At 36.4% G+C, this 23,338-nt stretch overlaps 1 protein-coding gene across 5 annotated transcripts in view; it reads left to right on the top strand.

Annotated features, from left to right (window-relative positions):
* Nucleotides 1–23,338, top strand: part of LOC145668068 (protein Loquacious-like) — a 136,959-nt gene that overhangs the window by 97,354 nt on the left and 16,267 nt on the right. For all 5 annotated transcript variants that reach the window (XM_081735571.1, XM_081735574.1, XM_081735573.1 and 2 more), the window contains exons 5-6: nucleotides 17,845–17,969; nucleotides 22,064–22,201. In XM_081735571.1, coding sequence (XP_081591697.1) covers nucleotides 17,845–17,969; nucleotides 22,064–22,201 — 263 coding nt within the window. The remainder of the gene's footprint in view (nucleotides 1–17,844; nucleotides 17,970–22,063; nucleotides 22,202–23,338) is intronic.

Genomic DNA, 23,338 nt, shown 5'->3' with positions numbered 1-23,338 from the left:
ACAAAAATATCACCCGCATCCACGAAACGCGAGCTTAGCCCCTAAAGGCATAACTAGAAAATTTTCAGAAGCAATAACTCCGAAATGACTTACTTTTGGGGCTAAAATAACCACACAACCGTATTTCTGGTAAAATTCTAACCTTAAAACATGTAACATGACTCCCTTTGCATTTGAAATTTCGAATATCAAGCAAAGATGTCCGCCATGATGATTGATAGCACCATCTGATGTCAGACTCAAACATTACTTTTCGAAAATTTATTATTTTAAAATAATTTTATTAGCATCGTATTCTAAAATAGTAATAAAATTTTGCAACAAAAATATCACCCGCATCCACGAAACGCGAGCTTAGCCCCTAAAGCCATAACTAGAAAATTTTCAGAAGCAATAACTCCGAAATGACTTACTTTTGGGGCTAAAATAACCACACAACCGTATTTCTGGTAAAATTCTAACCTTAAAACATGTAACATGACACCCTTTGCATTTGAAATTTCGAATATCAAGCAAAGATGTCCGCCATGATGATTGATAGCACCATCTGATGTCAGACCACTTAAAATAACTAGAAAATTTTCAGAAGCAATAACTCCGAAATGACTTACTTTTGGGGCTAAAATAACCACACAACCGTATTTCTGGTAAAATTCTAACCTTAAAACATGTAACATGACTCCCTTTGCATTTGAAATTTCGAATATCAAGCAAAGATGTCCGCCATGATGATTGATAGCACCATCTGATGTCAGACCACTTTCAAGTTTCATCATTCTCCCTCAACCCGTTCTCAACACACAATAATGGTGAGAACTTTTGTTCTGCCATGTATATTGATAGATTGTGTGAAATCTCCATAGTAGGTAGATTTTAAAATCTACCTAAAAAGCTTATTACAACCAAGAAGGTACTTGCGAGAGTCACTGGCAAGAGGCTGTAATAAAAGGGAGTCGTGATATGAATAAGTTGAGAATTACTAATCTATACTGAAATATTCTGTACCCAACACAGAGTAGTCTTAACGAAATAAAATAAATGAAAAGATCGCTTTCAAGAGCAAAAAAGTCTTAATAAATACGTTATTACACGATTTTGAAATATGTTTAAAATCGTGTTTTAAACTGTTCAAAATGTTTAAAACTTTTTTTTTTGCGTGTGTGTGTGTGTGTTTTAAAACACGTTCAAAACATTTTGAACACCTTTTTCATGTTTTAAACCATGTTTTGTTCTTTTTCAAAAAAAACTATTTTTTTCCAACCCTGCTTATTTTACAGGATTGTTCTTTATTATGAAGCTGTGTTCTGGCTTCCTTATTATGAGGTTGTATCCGGAGCGCAAACTTGTTCCTTAATTTGTAGATTCGTGTTTAACATTCTCATTCTTAAGTTTAAAACATGTAGTAATTGCCAAGAAATCGATAGTTCTCTTCCTAAAAGTGTTACAGCAATTGGCCAAGTGGAATACAAAAATATCATAGCAATTGGCCAAGTGGAATACAAAAATGTCATATCCAGGACCGTATCGTGAAGCAACCCATAGTTATGTTTACTTCTGTTAAAAATAGTTGAATTTAATTATAATCATTTAATCAATTTATTTTCATTTCTTCAAATAAAACATATCAGAATTATTGAAATCATCAATTCAGTTAACACAAAACTTTTAGTTATGTTGTACATTCTCAGATAACTTGAGTGAACATGTATATCCTTATTGTCATTGCAAAAGATACCAATAAATGTAAGACTAGTTTCCCTTTCTTTCTGATACATTCCTTTCCGCCTATCCAAGAACTTCTTCATTCATTGTACGCAAGAGTCATTGTTCCAAACAGGTGGACAAAACACCGTGTGCGTGGGTTTCCTCGGGGTTCTCCCGTTTCCTCCCACTTTCTTCATTCCACCATTTCATTCATTTCTCATCATCACCGTCTCCTTTAGCCTAGCCGGCATAAGCGTGGGACGTAAAACTCAAAAATTTCGTTTCATTTCATTGTTCCGATCAAACAAAATGACAGAGGACACGTTTTCAAAGTGTAGTCGTTATGGAGATTCGTTAGGTGCAACATCGAGGAGAGAAGCATACAATACCATTGGAGACGGCTTCCCTCCTACCCTTTACGCACGGCCTACATGGACCCGGACCCAGGGCGGCATGTTAAAAAATTGAGATTGAAATGTGATAAGCCAGGAAAAGAAGACCGTCCACGAGAAATAATTTGAGATAAATATATAGAAATTTACAGAAAACGATGTTTGTACCATAGCGCGAACTGAGTTTTCTCGTTAAGACGCTACTTTCGCTAGAAAGAGCTGAGGAGTGTGATCATTGTTTAAAAAGATAAATAAGTAGATTGCATTATTTATACTGGTTAATAGAGAATTATTGTTGCTGTCTGAGATTCCCTTTGCCTTTCGTCCGTCTGGTCTAGTCCGGTCGTGTCCACTAGCTGGCTCTAGATTGTCTCCTATTCTGCAATACTCTCAAAGGACTTCACTGTCTGAAGAACATTACACAGAAGAGGGAGAGTTCTGCTTGTGGTTCCATAGAAACACGATGATCTCTTCTGCTGCTGCTTGTGGCTACTCTTAGAATCGACCAAACTGACGATCGCCTTCCATATCTGTAATTAATATAACTTCTTTACCTCTTTTTCATGTTCGTAAGTAAGAAAAGCAGTAAAGCTTATCTGGTTTATTCGAACTCAAAGTGCGTGTGTTTTTCCTCTCAAAGATATATTAACTTTATTCACATCCTTTTTACATGTTGGTCTTCTCAGTTTTTATTGTTGTGCTAAATGCGTAGGCCTGTTCCACCAATTATAAGAAACTATAAATTAAGTTACAATTTAGGATAATGACGTATTAAGGTAAGCATTTCCTTTTCATAATTAACAGCGTACTCTGACTTATTACGAAATTGTAGATTTCACGGCAGCGGTACCCATCCTCCCGAAGTATTTAGACGCGATCCTCCCAAAATTTGCCATTCTTACCTTCCCTCCCCTAGCAAACATAGTAGAGAAAATCGTACTTGGCTGTGATAAAACTAAAATAACTTCTTTGAAGACAAAATTTTAGGGAATTTCGGAATATTGTACAATTTTCAAGTAAAAGTTATGCCACCCTGCAAAAATCTCATGGGCACAACCTACACTCGAAGACTCGCCTATGGGAATTCCTGATTCAACGTACATGAATATCAAGAAGAAAAAATGGAAAGGATAAAAATAGATTTTTTTTGACCTTGTATTAATATTTAATTTCAGACTTGAAAGACAGACCAAATGTGCCTTAGCATAGAGGAACCTATCTTTTCTGTGCTGTTAACAACAATATTAAAAAAAGGAAAGGAAAGACCAATTCAGGGCGGTAGAAAGATTCATTTGATCAACTTTCTCATGTAAAGAAGGTTTGTAATGTTGCAGACCAAGTAGGGATATTATATGTACTTCTATATTCTCAAAATAATTCTTTATTTATCGCACTACAATATACCGATAGTAATATATTCGAAGAATTATACAATTATTTTACGTTATTCGGTGTGTCTTATAATGATAAGTATGCTTACTGGATACGTGCTGGAACTTTCACCTGCCACTCACGCTTCCATTGTAACATCTGGACTCTGCTTTAAATATGGCCTACTGTTATATACAGGGTGATTCAATAAGAACGTACCAGGCCTATATCGCAGCTAATACTGCACGTAGAGCCTTCAAACAAAAAATTGCATTACCAAATCGTATGTGTAGAATGCAATAAAAGTAGTAGCGAGACCAGTGGCGTCTCATGAATACCTTCAACGGGGTGCAACTTCTCAAAATTTGAAATGGAAAGTGGTATAACTGTTGGAATCGTTCGAAAGGACATTAAATATCATTCAACTTTTAGAGGACAAACTTTGTCATATTCTTTCCCATTTAGCCGCTTCCCCGTAGCTTTCCTAAGATTACGGTTGTGAAAACATATTGCTCACGACTTTCAGTATACCCGTCGTACATACGATACAGAAGACGCTGCAGTCATTTTATAGTATTCGACATTGTTCACGGCCTTGGAGAGGGGTAAGAAACGTAACTGATGACGACATTTAGTTGTAATATGTTTATTTACAGCAAACGTTCCAATTATTATAATCTTGTTGATCACGAACCTCCTGCTTAAAGTGGGATCCGAATCTTTACTCCGACACAAGCACTTCTCTCGAATCCGGAATCAGGCGAGCAGGAAACACACGCGTTACCCACTTGGTCACACGTGAGCACTAGATTTAAAAATGTATTACGGTATATTATCCTCGAATATTGCATCCTGGACTCGACTTGAACTTCGTTTAAATAAAATTATCTTTATCACTATTCGGCGCCATTTTTAAAAAAAAATAATTCAAACTATTTGACTTGGTTTACGTACTAATACATAACTTTAGTTTGCATTGAGTTTGAATAACTGAAAAATTAAAACAGAAAAATCGGATCGTAGTGTAAGACAATGAAAATATTTTCCTTGACTTTTGACACTTGTAGAATCTTATTAAAGTGAAAACTGCCTCATATTCGTATTTTGTCTATTTGAAATAGACACTTTTATCGCATGATGAAGGAGATGTTTGTTGTGAAGCACTATTACTTTTTTAATATCTGGTGTATATATATAAATATATAACGTCTGAGTGTTCTGGTACAGAAAATACTGAACAGAAAAAATATTGTTTTTCACTTTCTATCGTAGACGTACAATTTTCAAGTGGTGAAAGAGTAGCGAGGTAACTGCGGCATAGCATCATCAAAGCTACTTGTACTGCACTTGATAATCTCTTTTCTAATATATTATTAGTAGAAATACACTCATGAGCAATTGAATTAGAGACAGCTGGTGATCTGGGGAAATGACGCTTGTGTCCTGTCCGGCGAATGTAATAGAAGGGCGTGGCATGTTTAAGCGAGAACGTCAGAATTTGTACAAGTTGTATGAATAACAGTTAACTACACGATATGTAACATTTAATTGCGACGAGATTGTAGGGTTTAGATGTATCACCCACTCTATCTCTGAATTCGTGCAGTCACTGAACTTTCCAATAGCCACCGTATCAAGAGTTTATTTTCTAATGGCCATTTGGGCAAAACCAACACCAAGATGAACTGTCGTAGTGTACATGATGCGTTGGTGATAGGGGTCGCCGTCGGCTAGCTCGTATGGTATGAGCGAATAGACGGGCCACAATGCAACAAATTGCTCATTAATTCAATGCTGAACAACATGTAAGTAGCCATATCATCCACTTATTCGCCATGGACTACAAGAGCAAGTGTCCCACGAGATTACCCCTGCTCAACATTCGTCACAAGATACAATAACTGACATGAAAAAAAAAAAAAAAAAGTCATTGAACGCTAGAATCCTAGAAAAAGGTCACTTAGCAGTATGAGTTGAAATAACAGTTGGTACACACCAATGGCCGGGCACGAGTGCGTCGTCAACAACATAAGACAAGGGATCCTTCTTGCCGGCAGCGTACAGTTCAGGTTGGTGGTATTCTCCTATGGTGGCTGTTCACATAGGTTGAAATAGGACCTCTGGTACATTTGATAACGTACCTCCAACCCATCGCTCCTAACTGGCGTCTGACTTATTCTTTGAACACCCTGCGGATGTGAAGATACGTCTCTGGTAATCAAGGAGGCCCGGTTTCAGTTCCATTGGGAACATCAGGGATGCTGTCGAGATATATGTGCCTGTCCTGGACCCTGCTCTGACCAATCTTCGTGGATTATGGGAGGCTGTGGAGCTGTCATGGATCAGTATGGCTCCCTAACGCTTCCGATGTTTTGTGAAGTCCATGCCACTTTCCATCGCCGTCATTATCAAGGCAAAAGAGAGTGTTACGTGTTACTATCTAAGTGTGTCTAATTCAATTACTCATGGTAGTATAAGTGCATTATGTCAGTTCTATGATTTCTGTGACTCCATATGTAGACTTTTCTCAATCATTCTTATAATAGGTTTGTTTCACGAAAAACTATATAACGTACAAACTGTAATGTAGCAGCTAGTCATTCTCTTTTATCTGGAAATAATAACCTATATATATAACCTATAACCTGAAATATATATATATTACACAGGGTATACACAAAAGAATGGTGTGGTTGTAAAAGTTAATAACTCAAACTGTCAGCAGTGGCAACTATCCAAGTTTCTCGTGCGCCAACAGAAGTTCTCCCATGCTTACTGCGAGAATAGTTCCCGAAGATGGCATCCGAGCTGAAGATAATTTTGATCTGTCCAAATTTCTGTTTACAGTACAACATGAGTTCCGTGCACGATTTACAACAGACTAACGAGCGACGCAAGCTTAACATAACCAAAAGGTACCCCCAGTTTATGTAAACTAGAATTGGATGTTTTTGTGAAAGCAAGAATCTGATAGACCTCGTATGTGAAATGGGGAAATTCCAACAACATAGAATAAGCAGAAAATTGAATATCCCAGTGTGAGAGTGTTTCATAAGCAGCTGTGGCAGCACATTTCACATCAGTGGTAAGGTGAACGGATCCCATGTCGATATCTGAGAAACCGAACAACTCCATGCTCAGAAGAGTACCGTATGACTCAAGTTTTCTGTGTGGTATCCCGCAGGAAAGTGCACTGTCCATTTGTCTTCACGAAAACAACTGTGACAGGCGACTCATTTCTGAATATATTTGAAAACTGTTATTTTAACTGAATCTCAAGATATGACGAGTATGATCTACAATTGCATGGAGTTCTTTCGTTTTCATTTCCATGTTCCTAAATTTCCGTTTTCATGAATGTTTCTTAGTCGTGTTTATAGAGATGCAAGGGCTCGAAAAAAGAAACGGCTTTTTTGAAGAAAAAAAAAACATTTTTTTTCTGCTTCGCTTTTTTGTTTGGGAAATTTTGGGCTTTTTTCAAAATTTTGCTTTAAATTGATAAAGCATACTTTGTTTCGCTTCTCTACAGCACAAGAACTCATTTGATTAGTAATTGATATAGATAATAATATAGAAACTCTAAAATAAACCACGAATTTCGAAAAGATTTTTGTTAAAATTCTTAACATATTTACATTATGAATTCCAGAGGACTAACCAATATATATTGTAATGACTTTGGTAGAGTCAATAATGGGCCGAGATTTATCCCTTTACCAATTTTATTATAAAATTAAGTATTTTGTGTTTACAAAAGTTCTAACAACAAAGTGTCTCTATTGACCAAGGTTTACAGGTTATAACGTTCTGTACGGGTAATCCCTTAGCTTCATAGTAGCCTCCGGGATTTTCAAGGATTAGTGATCCCCTTAGCTTCATAGCAGCCTCCAGGAATTAGTTGTGGATAGGATAACCCCTTAGCTTCATAGCAGCCTCCAGGGTTTAGGATAGGTTACGATCAGTTGGTCGACTGACGCTGGGTCCCTCGGTGGTGGGGCTTTTATCTGTCCTCTTCGAGTCCTTCCGTGAGGTCCATCTTCTTTCGGCGTTCCTCGATGTCTTTCGTGTTGGCTTCTCTTCTTCTGCGCTGTTTACAGTCAATAGCACGTGTTGTGCTGACATGTGCTTTTGTCGTGTTGTGGGGATCCTTACAATATATAATAATTTTTTAACTTCTTATACACAAAAATAAGTACTTTAAAAAAAAGATTCACAAATAAATAGCAAAATTGTACGTAATATTTTTACTTCAAAATATCACACACACCCTCTATTTTTCATTCAGTGATCACATACATAATAATGTTACCATCTGTCAAGTGCTTGGAATCTGCAAAATCGGTGAAATTCCGAATTCTATAATGCACTGACTGTTTCTAAAGATTGTTCAGAATTGGGAAAGTACCAAATTTTCTGTTAATGGGTCATATGCGTAATAGACTGTTCATCTGATCGTGCGGTTTCTTAGACTTATAACCACCATCACGGTTTACCTAGTCCTGAAGGTTTCTGAATTTTTAACGACAGGAATTCAACATATTATTACGAAACTTTAAAAAAAAAAAAAAAAAAAGAAAAGAAAAAGAGAAAAAAAGAAAGAAAGAAAGAAAGAAAAACTGGAATACGTTTAAGAAGAGTGGAAAGAATCAATCACTGTTCTAATTCATAAGAAAGGCGGCAAAACTGAATGTAATAATTATCGAGGCATTTCTCTTAACATTCTATTAACAAGATAGATTCCATACGCAGATGAAATTATTGGAGATTATCAGTGTGGATTTAGGGAAATCGATCAACAATCGACCAGATATTTACTATTCGATAAATACTCGGAAAGAAATGGCTGTTTATTTGTTTTTTAAAGGCTTACGACTCGGATAGGAGGGAAACATTGTTACAGAATTCGGAAAACCAAAAAAGCTAGTTAGATTAATTAAACTGTGTTTAAATGAATCCCAAAGTAAAGTCCGAGCAGAAAAATTCTTGTCCATGAGCTTCCACGTCGAGAATGGCCTGAAACAAGGAGATGAGTTATCGCCATTATTGTCCAGCTTTGTTCCGGAGTACGCTATAAGGAAAATTAAAGATAGCAACCAGGCCCTAGAGCTGAATTGTATTCACCACGTTACGGTGTATGCTGATGATGTAAATTTAATAGGGGATGATAGGAAAACAATAGAAAGAAATGCAAGAGTCCTTATTAAACGCTTGCAGCGACATTGGTTTAGAAGTAAATGCAGAGAAAACTAAATACATGGAAGTTCACCGGGATCGTAATATGGCAAATTATGGATGCGTTAAAATATCAAATAATACTTTCGACAAAGTGGATACTTTCAAATATCTGGGATCAATATCACCAGACCAAAATCATATTATCCACAAAGAAATTAATTGTCGACTGAAATCAGGAAATTCGTATAATTATTCACTTGAAAGTATTTTGTCGTCGCGAATTCTGTCGAGGAATTTAAAGCTTAAAATATATAAAACGATAATCATGCCTGTTGTGTTTTATGGTTGTGAAACATGGTCGCTTGAGGGAAGAACGCAGACTGAAAGCATTTGAAAATAAAATCCTGAGAAGAATATTCGGACCCAAGAGGAACGGGAATGAGGGAAACTTCATAACGAAGAATTGAATAATTTATACCCTTTACCAAATATTGTTAGCGTTACGAAATATAGGAGTCTCAGGTGGGCAGGTCATGCAGCCAGAATGAATGAAGGTAGGAACGCTTGCAAAGTTTTAACTGGAAATCCAATCGGAAAACGTCCATTAGGAAGACTTAGGCGCAGATGGGAGGACAATATTAAAATGGATCTCGCAGAAATAGGAATACAAAGTAAAAACGGTCCAGTTGGCTAAGGATGAAAGTCAGTGGAGAGCTTTTGTGAACGCGGCATTGAACCTTCGGATTCCATAGGCCATAGAGAGAGAGAATATATTTAAGTTAAGCACAACTGCACAACAACCATGAGTGAGTGGTTAGCTTTTGCGCTTCTATCGGGAAGTCCGGGATTCAACCCCGCATTCGACCATTTTGACAAAAGTTTTTCTTAATTGTATCTGTGAATGTAGAGATAATGTGTGTACTGAGAGTTCTGCCCGACTTCCTTTCTTATCGTTTTTAAATCGTTGTTATTACTAATTACCAGCAGTGACGGATTTGCAATGGGGGTTAGGGTGGGGATGTTTTACGTGTGAAGCTTGTACCCCGAAATTACAGAATTTCTAAAAGAAACAAAATATTTGGTATGCCTTTACTCATAAACTTTAAGCTCTTCTCAAATAAAAATTAGGTATTTTTAGAAAAACTAAACATTAATAAGAAAAACCCCTCCCAAAATACTTTTCTAAATCCGCCACTGATTATCAGTGTAAAATGGTCTTCAAGGTTGTATCCGGAAGGTTATTACTGAATATACAAACAAAATGAAATATTAGTTACGTTTGTACTCATAAACTCCCAAATAAAAATTAGGAAATTTTAGAAAAACCAAACATTAAGCAGAGAAACACCTCCCAAAATACTTTTCTGAATCCGCTACTGATTATTTGTATAAAATGGTATTCAAATTTGTATCCGGAAGATTATTGCTAAATCATTGCACAGCTACAGTATAACAAGAATGTGGAAGTACGCTTTGACAGATATACTGACAAACGTACGCTCTGACGGATATATTGAAAAACAAAAGTTTAACTTATATGCTAGAAGCTAGAGTAGGCCTACTAATCTCTAGGAAATAAAACACGGATGACTAAAAAGAAATGATGTAGAAAATAAAAAAATGTCGATAACTCAGAAGTTAAAATAAAGTTAAATATCTTCTACAGTTGCCCTCAAATACTAGGTACTTTATGTTTACTTTAATTCATAAAACATGTGTTCCATCCATAATGATGGTGAATTCCAGAGCGAAATATAGCATTTAAGTCATGAAATCTTATTTAACTTTAGAGTATACTATAAGAAAGCTAATAGAAAATCAGGAAAATGAAAAAAGCCAAAATTTCCAAAATTCTCGTTTTTTTTCCCAAAAAAGCCGGCTTTTTATGTGCAAAAAAACATCGATTCAAAAAAGCCGTTTTTTTTTTTTCATTTCATCTCTACGTGTTTACCTACAAGCTGTATTGAACGTACTGCAAATGAAAACAGCTCTTTTCTTTGGCGACCTTGTTTGTTGGATTTTATACCATGCAATTTCTTTCCTTAGAGAGTCATTAAATACACTTAACATCATTGTCTTCCAGAACTTCAGGTGATGAACAAATGTGCTGCAGGCCATTGTAGCGGACATGCTTCGCCGAGTCTTGAATGAATCCCAATTTCTTCTTTCTCCCGATATAGAGATTTTTCAGAAAACAATTAGTTTCCCCAATGGAAACAGTGTGTTTGACAAGTGTTACATTTTTCGAACTACCAGGGAATATGGTTATAGAAGTTTCCTTCAACTCGAACATGTCAGTAAGAAGAGAACTGGAAGGCCTATTGAATTCTATGCATATCACGTGTAAGAAAAGTTTTGCTTTTGATCCAAGGAGGCTGTGCGGACTATATCTATACACCGGTGACCACCTCAATAAAAGATATATCCTTTTGCCTTTCATATAGGAGCAATCTCACATGTAAGGGATGTAATGAGATGCTGATAGCCATTTTGGTATTGCCAACCAAGATGCATGTAATGTAATCTTCAGCTCGAAATGAAAGTGGGGATGACTCGATGTGCCATTGCATGGCATCTCAAAGGCGCATAATGGGTTTGAGTTCCGGGAATTTGAGGACCATGCAAGATACAGGAAGTTCGCGTAATGTTGTTGAAACGTGCTAGGTGTTTTTTCGTCTCAAAGTTGCCATTACTATAGAAAGAAGTAAAACATGGTTGAATGTGCCCATTGTTCTAGAATATCGTGATACCATAGACGTCAATCCTGGGTTTGTCTATAACCTAAACTGGCGTACTGCTACCAATGTAAACACGTCACAAACCGTATACCATTCACTGTTGACACCCTGCACAAGGCCTCCATTCCTCATTAAGTTCCACCATTCATTATTGTTTTTCCGAAGTAGAAAATCCCAATTTCTTCTCTCTGCCGATATTAGAGTTTTTTAGAAAACAGGATTAATTTCTCTAATGCAAACAATGTGTTTAGCAACAAGGTAAACGTCTATCCATGGAGTGAGTAAATCCTGATTCATCAGACCCAGCAAACCTTCCAGTCCTCTATCGTCTGGTTTACATGTTCGTTGCACCAGGCGAGTAATTGACGTTGCGGAAACTAAGAGCTGAAATATACCATACGTGAGTGTACGGTACAGTGGTCATAGATTGACTGCGAATTGTATTTGGTAGTCAGCTGTTCCATTGTGCGCACCTGTGAGTTTGTACAGTCCACAGCAAAAAACCTGCAACACGAGCATGTAAGTTTATTGTGAAACGACGAAGTCTTTTGCTGCAAAATAAGTGTGCAGGGGAGGACACCGAGGTTTCCCCTGGCTTGATTCGTGCTACTTAGACGTTATGTTGATTTCCTGGGCTGTTAGGCCTAGTTTCACAATAAACTTACATGCTCATGTTGCAGGGTTTTTTTTGCTGCGGACTGTACCAATCGTTGAATGTCATGATTACCCTCGACAATTAATCTTGCTCTATCCTCTGCAGTTTGGCCACAGTTCGTCAGTTCTCCTTGTTGACATCAATCGTGATGCATTTTCACTATGGCTGTTAACAAAAACCCTCGATCTGACCCTTGTCAAACAAGATAAGTAGTGGCATTTACTCATAACTTACAAACTCTTGTTACTGATTGACTACCTAAACTCATAGCTGTTGTGTTCGCTGCATTATCACGAAACACACATGAGGACTAAGTAGAATCCACTTTTAGACGGAGTAGTCAGTATCTTCCTCTAATTTTACATACATACTACATATAACATGAAGGTCGCATTTTCATCCATAGATTTCCTTGTTATTGGTCTTCGAGCAAATAGCACACACATTTCTTGTGTCATTAATTCAATGTAAAATCTAATGCACAAATTACGATAATAAAGATTTTCCATATTACTAATAGAAGGTAAATTCCCGGTGTCAAAAGACAGAAAGATAACGTTAGGCTGCCAAGCTTAAAGCTACTTACAGAACATTGATAACAAATTTTATCATATTAGTTACTTCAAAAGAGTTGAGAAAAGCAATGATATTTGGAAATGATAAGAAGTGTGTGAACGCAGATAGTCATGGGCTACAACGTTAGGGTGGGTAAATATAATACGAACAGACTACTTGAATAATAATTACTACTTGACTCAGAATAATATTACTTGACAAGTAACCTTTCTTTAAAGTTTGGATTTAAATATGAGCAATCTTGGATAGCGTGGTTCCTTCTTACCGTCTGTATTAAGTCCCTGCGGTTACTTCTCACTTCGACAATGAAGCAGCTCTTAAAGCATAAAGTAGTTGTTTACGCAATGTCCTACAGGAAGCTGTCCAACAATGCTGCACTACACCAAAAAATTGATTCCAGTCGAAAACTATTATTATGTATCGAATTGCTTATGTACTGAAAAACTGTGTTAACCATTACTGTAAACCACTATAAATTATTCTACTTATCATTGTGATCATTGTGTTGGAATACGGACAAAATCTCGCGGCCGAAACATCGCCGCCCAAAATCTCGCCGGCAAAAACCTCGCCGTCCAAAATCTCGCGTGGCCAAAAACCCCGCCGCCCAAAACCTCGCGGGAATGAAATCTCGCTGGGCCAAAACCTCGCCGCCCAAAACCTCGCGGGCCAAAATTTCGCCGGCCCAAAATCTCGCGTTGCTAAAACCTCGCTACCCAAAACATCGCGTAGACAAAACCTCGTGGGCCAAAATCTCTTGGTGTGGTGAGAGTAGGGGCGCCGAATTCTACTTCACCCCGGGTGCCGAAGTCTCTAGCTACGGCTGTCTCTCTCTCTATATATATATCCCACTCCCCTTCCCTTTTGTTGTGCCGACATTTAATTTATATATATATATATATAGAGAGAGAGAGAGAGAGAGAGATTTCCAAAGCATGCATTAGAATTTTCTTGTCCTTATTTTAATGTAATTATGTCTTATTACTAAATATATACATATAGTAATATATAGAACATTCCACATTGAAGAAATCGTCATGAAGAGTTTTATCCTGACGATATCTCTTCCCAGGCGACACTACGTCTCGCTTAATTTAGACCAGGCGAGATTCTGTCTCTCGAGATCATTACAACGAGGTTTTGGTCAGGCGAGATTTTGGGTATGGCGATATTTTAGGGCGCGAGGTTTTGGAGCGGCGAGATTTTGTCCCGCGAGGTTTTGGGTGGCGAGGTTTTGGCCCGCGACGTTTTGACCAGGCGAGGTTGTCACCGCGAGGTTTTGTACCCAAACCCATTGTGTTGTTTCAATAGTTTTCAAGTTACCCAGACAAACTGGATAGATATAAACATATCGTAAAATAAATCATCTAACTGAAAATTTGTTAGTAAGTACTGAAGTGCCAAGTATATTTACCAATATTTGTTTATATAGAATGTGCTTCCGCGAAAGTAGATAACGACATACTCGTTGCTTTGCAGATTAATAAAATCAGAATCCAGAGAGCTAACTTAATTTTCAGATTTCATGTTCATCTTTTTCAGCGGTATAATATTTGTATTTATAACTCACTTAAACAAATTATCATATTTAACTATTCCGTACTATAAAGAAAAAAAAGTGTTGTGTGTGGAGGGTACTCTGGGTAAACGCAGAAAAACACAGGAATTCAATCTTTTTTGATAACAGTAAGGTCATTCCTCCAGTTTTTAGGATAGTTACATATATATAGAATGAAAACAGCGACTGCATGGACTTATTTCTGAGTGAAATTGAGTGGTGATTTTCATGGTATGAGATATTTTATTATCATTATTTAATCAAAAGGAATCCCAAAAGAATGCCATCTGTAAACAAGATCTCAGGCCTACAAATAAGATTATATTTCACGTAGAGAAGAAACAAATTCAAATTTGAATTATTGGTCATTAAGTTTGAGAGGTACCTAGCTTTCTGGCAACCATTCATTACTGGTGCAAATATTCTGTTCTTAGTTCTAATCACAAAATAAAGTCGTGTGACACAAACATTGCGTTAGTTTGATTGGATAGTACATGAAAGCAGCATCAACAACAACAGTTTCAACCAGGGTGGATTGGTCTAAATCAGTCTGATTTAAATCAGGATTTAAATCACTTGATTTTTTAAATAAAAATCGCTTATTTAAATCAAATTCCGAAATAATTTAAAGTGAAAATAATTAAAGTCCCGTTTCTGTTCTGTTATTTCGATTATGGAAGATGATAATCATAATACAATGAGACTCAAATGTACAGTATGTACAGCATAGTATGAAAACAAGTGTGATGCAGAGGATGATTAGGGAAAATCCCGTTTTGAACGGGTAACAGGATAATCCAGTTTCCTTCTCTTCGTAACACAGGGTTTATATTATAAATCGTCAACTATTCCAACGGGAAATCACCATCGACATTTAAGACGAAGATTCTTTTGTGTGCGCGTCTATATATTTGTTCCCAGATAATAGGACGTATTTAGAAGTGCCCTATCCCCTCTCTGATTTTTTTAAATTATTTTTTTTATTTTATAACTTTAGGCAAAATGTATGTATTTCGAGCCCCAAGCTAGTTACAATTTCCTTTAAAATATGCCCCTGCCAAATATCAGTAACTTTTGTGGAAAAAAAAAAGTGTAACTTTGATAAGCGTTGCTGTACTTTTTCCTTAACGTTTAACCTTTTAAATTATGTCACCTATTTTTAGGTGATAGGATAAAATCTTCATTATTCGATTAATAAAGTACCAATAAAGCTTTTTACTTCGTTTTTTCACGACTGAAGGCATTGTAGAGCACGTTACATATGCTTTTACGCCTCTCTGCGTCGAGACATAGGATGTGATGACGTCATAAATTTAAAAAAGATATTTTTTGTTGTGCCTATTTTTATTTTCTGGCGGGCCTACATTTTGCATTGAGAAGACTGAAATTCTGCACACTCGTTCTGTGCATCCTTGTATTTTTCAGATGATTTCAGATCTCTGCGTGAAAACAGGGGAATCCAGCGGGGCACAAAAAAAAGTCGATATTTTTAACAAAAAATAGCTTTCTTCGCGATTTTCCCGCCTAAGATGGGAGACATATGAATGGTACCATCTGAAAGGTTGTTCTATTCTGAAGAGAATGATGTACGAACCATGATCTTAGGATAAATAGGGATGTCTCAGAAAACTGTTACCTGAGATCCTGTTTTATACGGGAATCTGGGGTATTTGGGGATAGTACTTTTCACGGGCTTACTTTTGCATCTAGAAGTTTGAAATTTTGGACACTCATTCACTGCAACCCTTAGTATTTTTCAGATTTGTTTCAGATCTTTGTCTTTAAACAGAGGCGGTACAGAGGGGTAAAAATTAAAAAAGGGGATATTTCTTAACAGAAAATCCCTTTTTTCGTGATTTTCCAGCCCCAGATAGCCTACACCAGTGTTTCTCAAAGTGTGGGGCGCGACCTATTGGTGGGTCGCAGGCCGTGCTTTTGTGGGGCACGAGAAATTAAGTATGAAAATTTTATTTTGATGCAGAAACATATGTTATAAAGTAAGTACCATTCAGGAAATGAAAATTTGAAGCGTTTGTTAATGAGGTGAAGAGTAAGTGATTGCTCAGAGCCCTGCCTTGTTGTACACATGGGAAAGAAAGTATTTGACAGTTGACAAATTTTCTTTTGTCAATAACTCGGGAACAAATGTATTAATTTGGATCTTTTTGTTGCTATCCTTAGATAGTTATAACTTAATAACTTGCCAAAAGCGGTACTCTAATAGGCTATTTTTTGTTTAGTTATTAGGAAAAGAAACTTTGTCAACGGAAAAATTCTTTCTTTATTGTATAATCAGTAGAGATGCTGGATTAGGATGGAAAAAGAATGGGTGAGTCAAAATCTGTCACGGGGTAGGGCATTGCGGGGGGAATATTGTTAGCTATAAGTTACCTTTTTATGGAAAAATTAGAAATATGACTTTCAAGATTTAATTGGTTTGGAATGCATCACGATGTGTATTTGAATAAAAGTAGCTGGGCCACAAAATAGTTTAATATTTAATATGGGTCGCGGTCACAACAAGTTTGAGAACCACTGGCCTACACGATGGAGACATTTGAATAGTGCCGTTTGAAACTCTGTTTTATTCTGAAGAGAATAATGTACACATCATGATTCTAGGATAAATAGGGATGTCTGAGGAAACTTTTATATTACATCCGGGTCATCTGGGGTATTGTGGGGATGTTCTTAGCTCATTGTTAAATATTTTTCCCGTCCTTACTATTCAAAATAGAAGCTTGAAATTTTGTACATACATTTAGTACACTCTTAGTATTTCCCAGTTGATTTTGAGATCTGTGCGTTAACACAGGGGAGTCCAGAGGGGATCAAAATTTGAAAAAATAATCAGAAAAAATCCCGACTTCTCTCAAAATTTTTCGCTTCAGGGACATGATAGGGAAAATGTGAATGTTACCGTTTTAAAAGCTGTTCTATTCTGAAGAGAATGAGGTATGAACCATGATCCTAGGGTAAATAGGGATGATGCTTGACTGAAAGTCTATAATTTACCACAAAAAAAAAAAAAAAAAAAAAAAGCCATAATTTAAAATTGTTAAGAAATATTGTTTGGGATTTATATAAGTTAACGATTGGGGATTAATTCAAAATTCAACCCCAATACTTTCACTTAATGGCATAATTGGCATTTAATACTAATTCGTAATGCTTTTTCTTCAGTTCGCGACTTGTATTATACGAGGAGAAAGATTTGATTTAAATCAAAATACCGATTTAAATGAAAAAAAAATCATCAAAAATGATTTTTTTTTAAAAAAATCATGATTTTTTTCCACCCTGGTTTCAACCCTTCAACTAACAAAAACCTAATGACACCCGGCTGCTCAACGTTTATGGAAACCTGCAAGTATGCCGCCATCTTGTTTCACTGATTGACAGCATCTCATTCGTGATGCAGGCATGCTAGGCTCATCTGATAATAGTTCTAGAACAGCAGCAAAAATAACGAAGAAGCACAAATTTCTTCGAAGTTTTATACTTTTTATACAACTTTTCCGGTTATTTATTGAATGGACCTTATAGTTTCACTTGGTTGAGCATCGCTTTTTCTTTTTCCATATTAAACTCAAGCCTTCCTTGGTCTACGTATTAACACCAGTAATATGAATGTAATATGATTGGAAAAGTGATTATTGTTATTGTTAATTTCAGGAGTTGCGAGGACTAAAAAGCAAGCAAAGCAAATATGTGCTCATAAAATGTACCAAAGACTAAAAAGCTCTTTAGATGGCGTATGTAAAACTCCTGTTAGGGAAAATGTAGCTGAAAAGAAACAGGTAAGGATATGTTTGTTTCAGACGGATTTTGATATTTAGTTCATGAAATATACAAACAAAAACAAAACTTCATATAAGTTTATGTGGTATGGAGAGGAAATGTTAGTTACACATTTAAGTCAACAAAAAGCTTGGGAGAAGAATTTATGGAGAGTAGGATGCATTTTTACTGGCAATTTTTCAGTAGAGGTCAAAGTTTTCTAAAAAATCAGGATGTCAGAATGGAGTGTGGTTATTGATAAAACAGCCCAGAAAAAATTTATCATTTGACTAGAAAGAACTCAAATTCGATCTCCTGCTGATTATGTTCGTAATTCCCAATTGGTAATCCGGCAAGCAGAAAATCAGATTGAAGTCCCTACCAGTTAAATGGTCAAATCTTATTCTATCATTCATTCTGCTGTATTTGCTTGTACTTAGTGCAGATATAATTAGCTATTTAATTATTGTTGTTAAATGAAAATGTGAAGAGAAAAAAATTGTGACTGGGAAAAAAGTGGTGTCGCTAGCTTTTGCTTTGTAATCTTATAATTTCTTGCAATTGAATCAAATACGGAATTAAAACTAAATAAATGAATTTTGAAAATACTTGAAATTCCTATGTATGCTTTAAGTATTAGCTAATTCATATCGGACTTCCGAAGAGAAACTTCGAAACAATTTTATGACCGTGTCAATAGCGACAACTCCCAGTCACGACCCCACTTCAGTTCTATTAGAAAGAGGAAAGAAAGAGTGAGGAAGAAAAGAAGGTAGGAGAAAGGAGGAAAAAAGAAAGAGGAAAAGGAGGAAAGAAAAAGGAACTAGGGATAAAGGATTAATGGATAATTATGGATACATGGTAAAGGAACTTGAGTAGTTATTAAAAGGTGATTTATATTTGAAAGTTATTAGTTGAGGATCAATTATGAAGTGATCCCGAAAAGACACATGTTCCCTCATACAACCCCGACCTGGATCCAGGCAACTGCACAAGTGGGAGTTGCCCTAACCCAACCCAGGTGACGAGAAGTTTTAATTTAATTGTTGTGTATTGTTTCAAAATTATGAATAATAAGTATCCAGTATTCGAACTTGTAAAACGGAGATCGAACACGCATTTGAATCAGCCAAGAAAAAAAGTCAAAGTGTATATTTTCCACAAATAGAAGTTTCGAGATTTCTGAGAATACTGTCGTTATTCTGGCTCATCCTGCTATCTAGGCGTTCTCCTAGAGCCGATTTAAACTACTTTAGAATCAGTTATCTTTCATAACCTTCGTCATACACTAATACATATGAGATGCTATTACACACTTATTATTGATATTATCACAGTAAATCAATATTAAATACTACTACTTAAGACTAAATTTATTATTCATTCACACACACTGACTTACATACAGGACAGCGTATTAACATGGGTAATAATAGTTTTAAGAGAAAGAAACTGATTACAACTTAGCGAACATTTATTACATTTACTAAGAAATTAAGACACAGAATTTCATAAACATGCAATAAGTATACATTTACATAGGTCAATTCACATACGAAATTGCATAATAGTAATGTAGTAGTACATACACCTATATTTATATATGTTATTAATAGACATGCTCAAAAGTAAAAAATGAAATTACATTTTTATTTAGCTTTTGGTAAAAAATAAAATAAATTTGTTAATAAGTTTAATATACAAATTTGACGAATGGAAAGAAAAGAAAAAAAATCTTAAAATGAAGATTTGTAATGAGTCTCTATCTCATTTATGAGTATTTTGAAAGTGATTTTAAACGAGTCTTTTCTCGTACTTCAGGTTAACTATAATATTCCGTATATCGTCGAAGCACCCTTTCTGGTGTTCACATTTTTCACTTTTTGTATTTCTTATCTTTGCACATAAGGATTAATATACGTTAATTCTATTTATTCGATTTTATAAAGAATTAAACACATATTCAGTTTGTAAAGGTATTCATCAACACTTCTCCCATTTCGGGGGTTTAAAAGATCAAAGTCTCGTCAATCATATCACGATGACCATGTTACCAATTCTGTCATTGGCTTACTATCAAATTCACTATCTTTCAATAAATGTTGCTTTGTACTACTAATTACACATATTTATCGTTAGACTTGCACTATATATATGCCTACACGAGAATTTTCCAAGTTCAGAAGGATTTTTGCTGGTATGGTAAACACAATTATTAAGATGGAACCACTGGTGAACTTAGTAGTGCCTTCAGTGGTCTCATTTAGCATTTCGCATTTCCTGATACATTCTGGCATTTCTATGGTCAATTTGTTGATAATGACACACGTACGAATATTTAATTAGGTAGCGCGATATCCTAAAGCTTTAATCAAAGCTGTGTATAAGAAAAACGGGCGCGTGCCACACATATATTTTCTGTTATTGGTGTGACTTGAATTTCATGGTTAATTCGAAACGACACAAACGATAATAATGTTATGTTGTGCTGGATTTTCTGTTGTTTACACGAAGTAGATAACACTAGCAGTGTGTGAAAAAATTATGTGAAAATTTTTAAACTTTTAGTTAGTGAGATGTGTATTTATTTATGACTTAAGTATTCGTGTTTATCTGCTTTCTTTTCACTTAGTGATAATTTCCTAATCGTGCGTCAGAAAAACATGATGAAAAAAAAAAAAATGAAGTTGAATAAGAAATAATTAAGAAAAGAAATGTGAACATCATACATTGTAAAATGAAATTGTGTATAAGTTTCATCAACCAATCTATGACAGAGGGGATTGACAAAAAAAAAAAAAAAAAAAAAAAGGAAATCTAAAAACACTTCATACAGGGCACGTAAGTTTGGCTCTCCACTGTACAATACGTGTTGCGGTTGCCGATCGTTTTTTGTTTTCAATGTGTCATGTGGACCTTCCTCTTCCGCCAGCAGTAACCAGTTCACCTGTGAGTGTCGTGGTGTGAAATTGGAGCGGTAAAATGGGCGACCTGACAGACTTCCAAAGAGGCATGATCGTTGATGCTCGTCTGGTTGGAGCTGCAGTGGCAACAGTGGCGAACATTGTGGGGGTATTGAAAGGTACTGTGTCCAATGTCACGAGGGCATACACAATTAATGGGCAAACGACGTCTGCAAAGCACAACAGTGGTCAAAAGACAGTCCTGTCAGATAGGGACCGGAGGGCATTAAAACGGATTGTAGCAGCTAAAAAGAAGACCACTGCAATGAAAATTACGTCTGAACTCAATTCCGGCCTACAGAACCCAGTTTCATCGAAAACAGTGCGACGGGAACTTCATAAAATGAAAATTCATGGCAAGGCCGCTATCGTCAAACCTCTGGTCACAGCAGTAAATGCGAAGAGGCGTATCCAGTGGTGCAAGGATCACAAGGTGTGGACTCATGAGCAGTGGAAACACGTAATGTGGTCCGATGAATCGACCTTCACTTTGTTTCCAACAACCGGTCGTGTTTACGTATGGAGAACACCGTCGCAAGCCTATGATACAGACTGTCTGCTCCCAACTGTAAATCATGGGTGTGGTTCTGTTACAGTATGGGCAGTGATATCGTGGTTTTCTGCAGGTCCTATCATAGCCCTGCATGGAATGATGAATGCTAAGGCGTATGAGGCCATTTTGGGCGACCAGGTTCTACCCATGGCCCAAATTGTTCCCTGATGGTGATGGCATCTACCAAGATGATTTGGCACCCTGTCACGCTGCAAAAACAGTGAAATCATGGTTTGAGGAGCATGACCAGGAGCTATCGCGCCTCCCCTGGGTCCCACAATCACCAGATCTGAACGTCATTGAGCCATTGTGGTCTGAATTAGAAAGGCGTGTTCGGTCTCATGACCCTCCATCAGCATCCCTTAAGGAAATGGATCAAGTTTTGGAGGAACAATGGTACAAAATTCCACACACAACGATTCAGAAGCTGCATACGTCCATTCCACGTCGGATCCAAGCTGTTTTGGACGCAAAAGGAGACCCCATACCATACTAGGTATGATTTTCACACTTTTGCAAACGTTTTAGATTTTTTTGTCCAACCTGTGTATTTTCTTTTCATGTATAATACTTTTCTTTTCTTTTTCTTTCAAAACAGAAACTTGAACACTTTGATCAAGCCATACGTCAATATACCCAAAGTAAAGAATTGAGGGACGGACCTTTAGACACAAAGATATCCGAGTTCCACTTGCTATTGAAGTCTTTAGACAGCAAAAAACTTTCAGAGTTACAGGTTTGTAGAATTAATTCCTTTATACACAGATATAAGGGAGTCGTTCTCAACCGGTGTGCCTCGCAGTCATAAGGTGTGTTGCGAAATTTTAGTATTTAAAAATCATGATGCACTTAATAATAGTTAAAATCAATTTTGAGACGGACTGTATATAAATTTTAGAATTTAAAAATCATGATGCATTTAATAATAGTTAAAATCAATTTTGATACAAAGTGTATCATCCATGGCCTCCAGCACCAGCAACAGTTCTCAGTACTATATAGAGTCACTATTTTATAGAAATTTACAGGCTTATAGTATTGTACAGTCAGAAACAATATTAAATATAGTTTGGAGGTATAAGAAATGATAACTCCAACCTATAGTTAATATTGTTCCTAAGTGTACATGAAAAACCAAACAAAGGAGTCGTGTTGTCGTGGGCTTTCAGTAAAGTCTATCATCAGTCGGAGAAGGTTGGAAACCACTGAAATAAATTAAGAACGACACTATGTCTAGTTTCTCGAAAGATAAATAATGTTCCCGCCGTCCTACTACTTGCGTTTTGGGAACGAAATGATAGGCTTAATCGCTTGAAAAATATAGTGGTCGGAATAAGTGAAATAGGTGAAAAAGACCATTTAGAAATGAAATGAAACGAAATATTTTAGTTTAACGCCCCACGATTATGCCCGTTAGGCTAAGCGAGACGAATGATTAAGACAAATGAATGATGATGGAAGAATTGCTTGAAGGAAACGGGAGTACCTCGAGAAAACCCGCGGCCACGATGTTGTCCACAACAAACTTACTTGTCCGCGAATCGAACCAGGGATCGCACACACCAGAGGTAAGGGCTCTACCAGTGACGCACAGGGCGCTCGAAGACCATTGAGAAACTAATTAAGAAGTCAACAAACAGTTTTCAAATATTTAGTGTTAGACATAAGTTGTTATAAATATAATACTGTATTTAGATTTATTATTTCAGCGTATGATGGTTTTAGAATATGGGTTTTATTAGCAAATGGTATGCCATGATTACATGTATGTCTTATGAGCCGCGATAGACACCATCATCATGCAGACGCTTTGTGTGTCAGATGGGAGGAGTGCGTGGTGCAGTGAAGTTCAGAGCTACGTCGGTGGTAAATT

This window comes from Thermobia domestica, chromosome 13, assembly GCF_964235325.1.
Source record: "Thermobia domestica chromosome 13, izTheDome1.hap1.1, whole genome shotgun sequence".
NCBI classification, from domain to species: domain Eukaryota; kingdom Metazoa; phylum Arthropoda; class Insecta; order Zygentoma; family Lepismatidae; genus Thermobia; species Thermobia domestica.
This window is presented reverse-complemented; position numbering and strand designations above follow the sequence as displayed.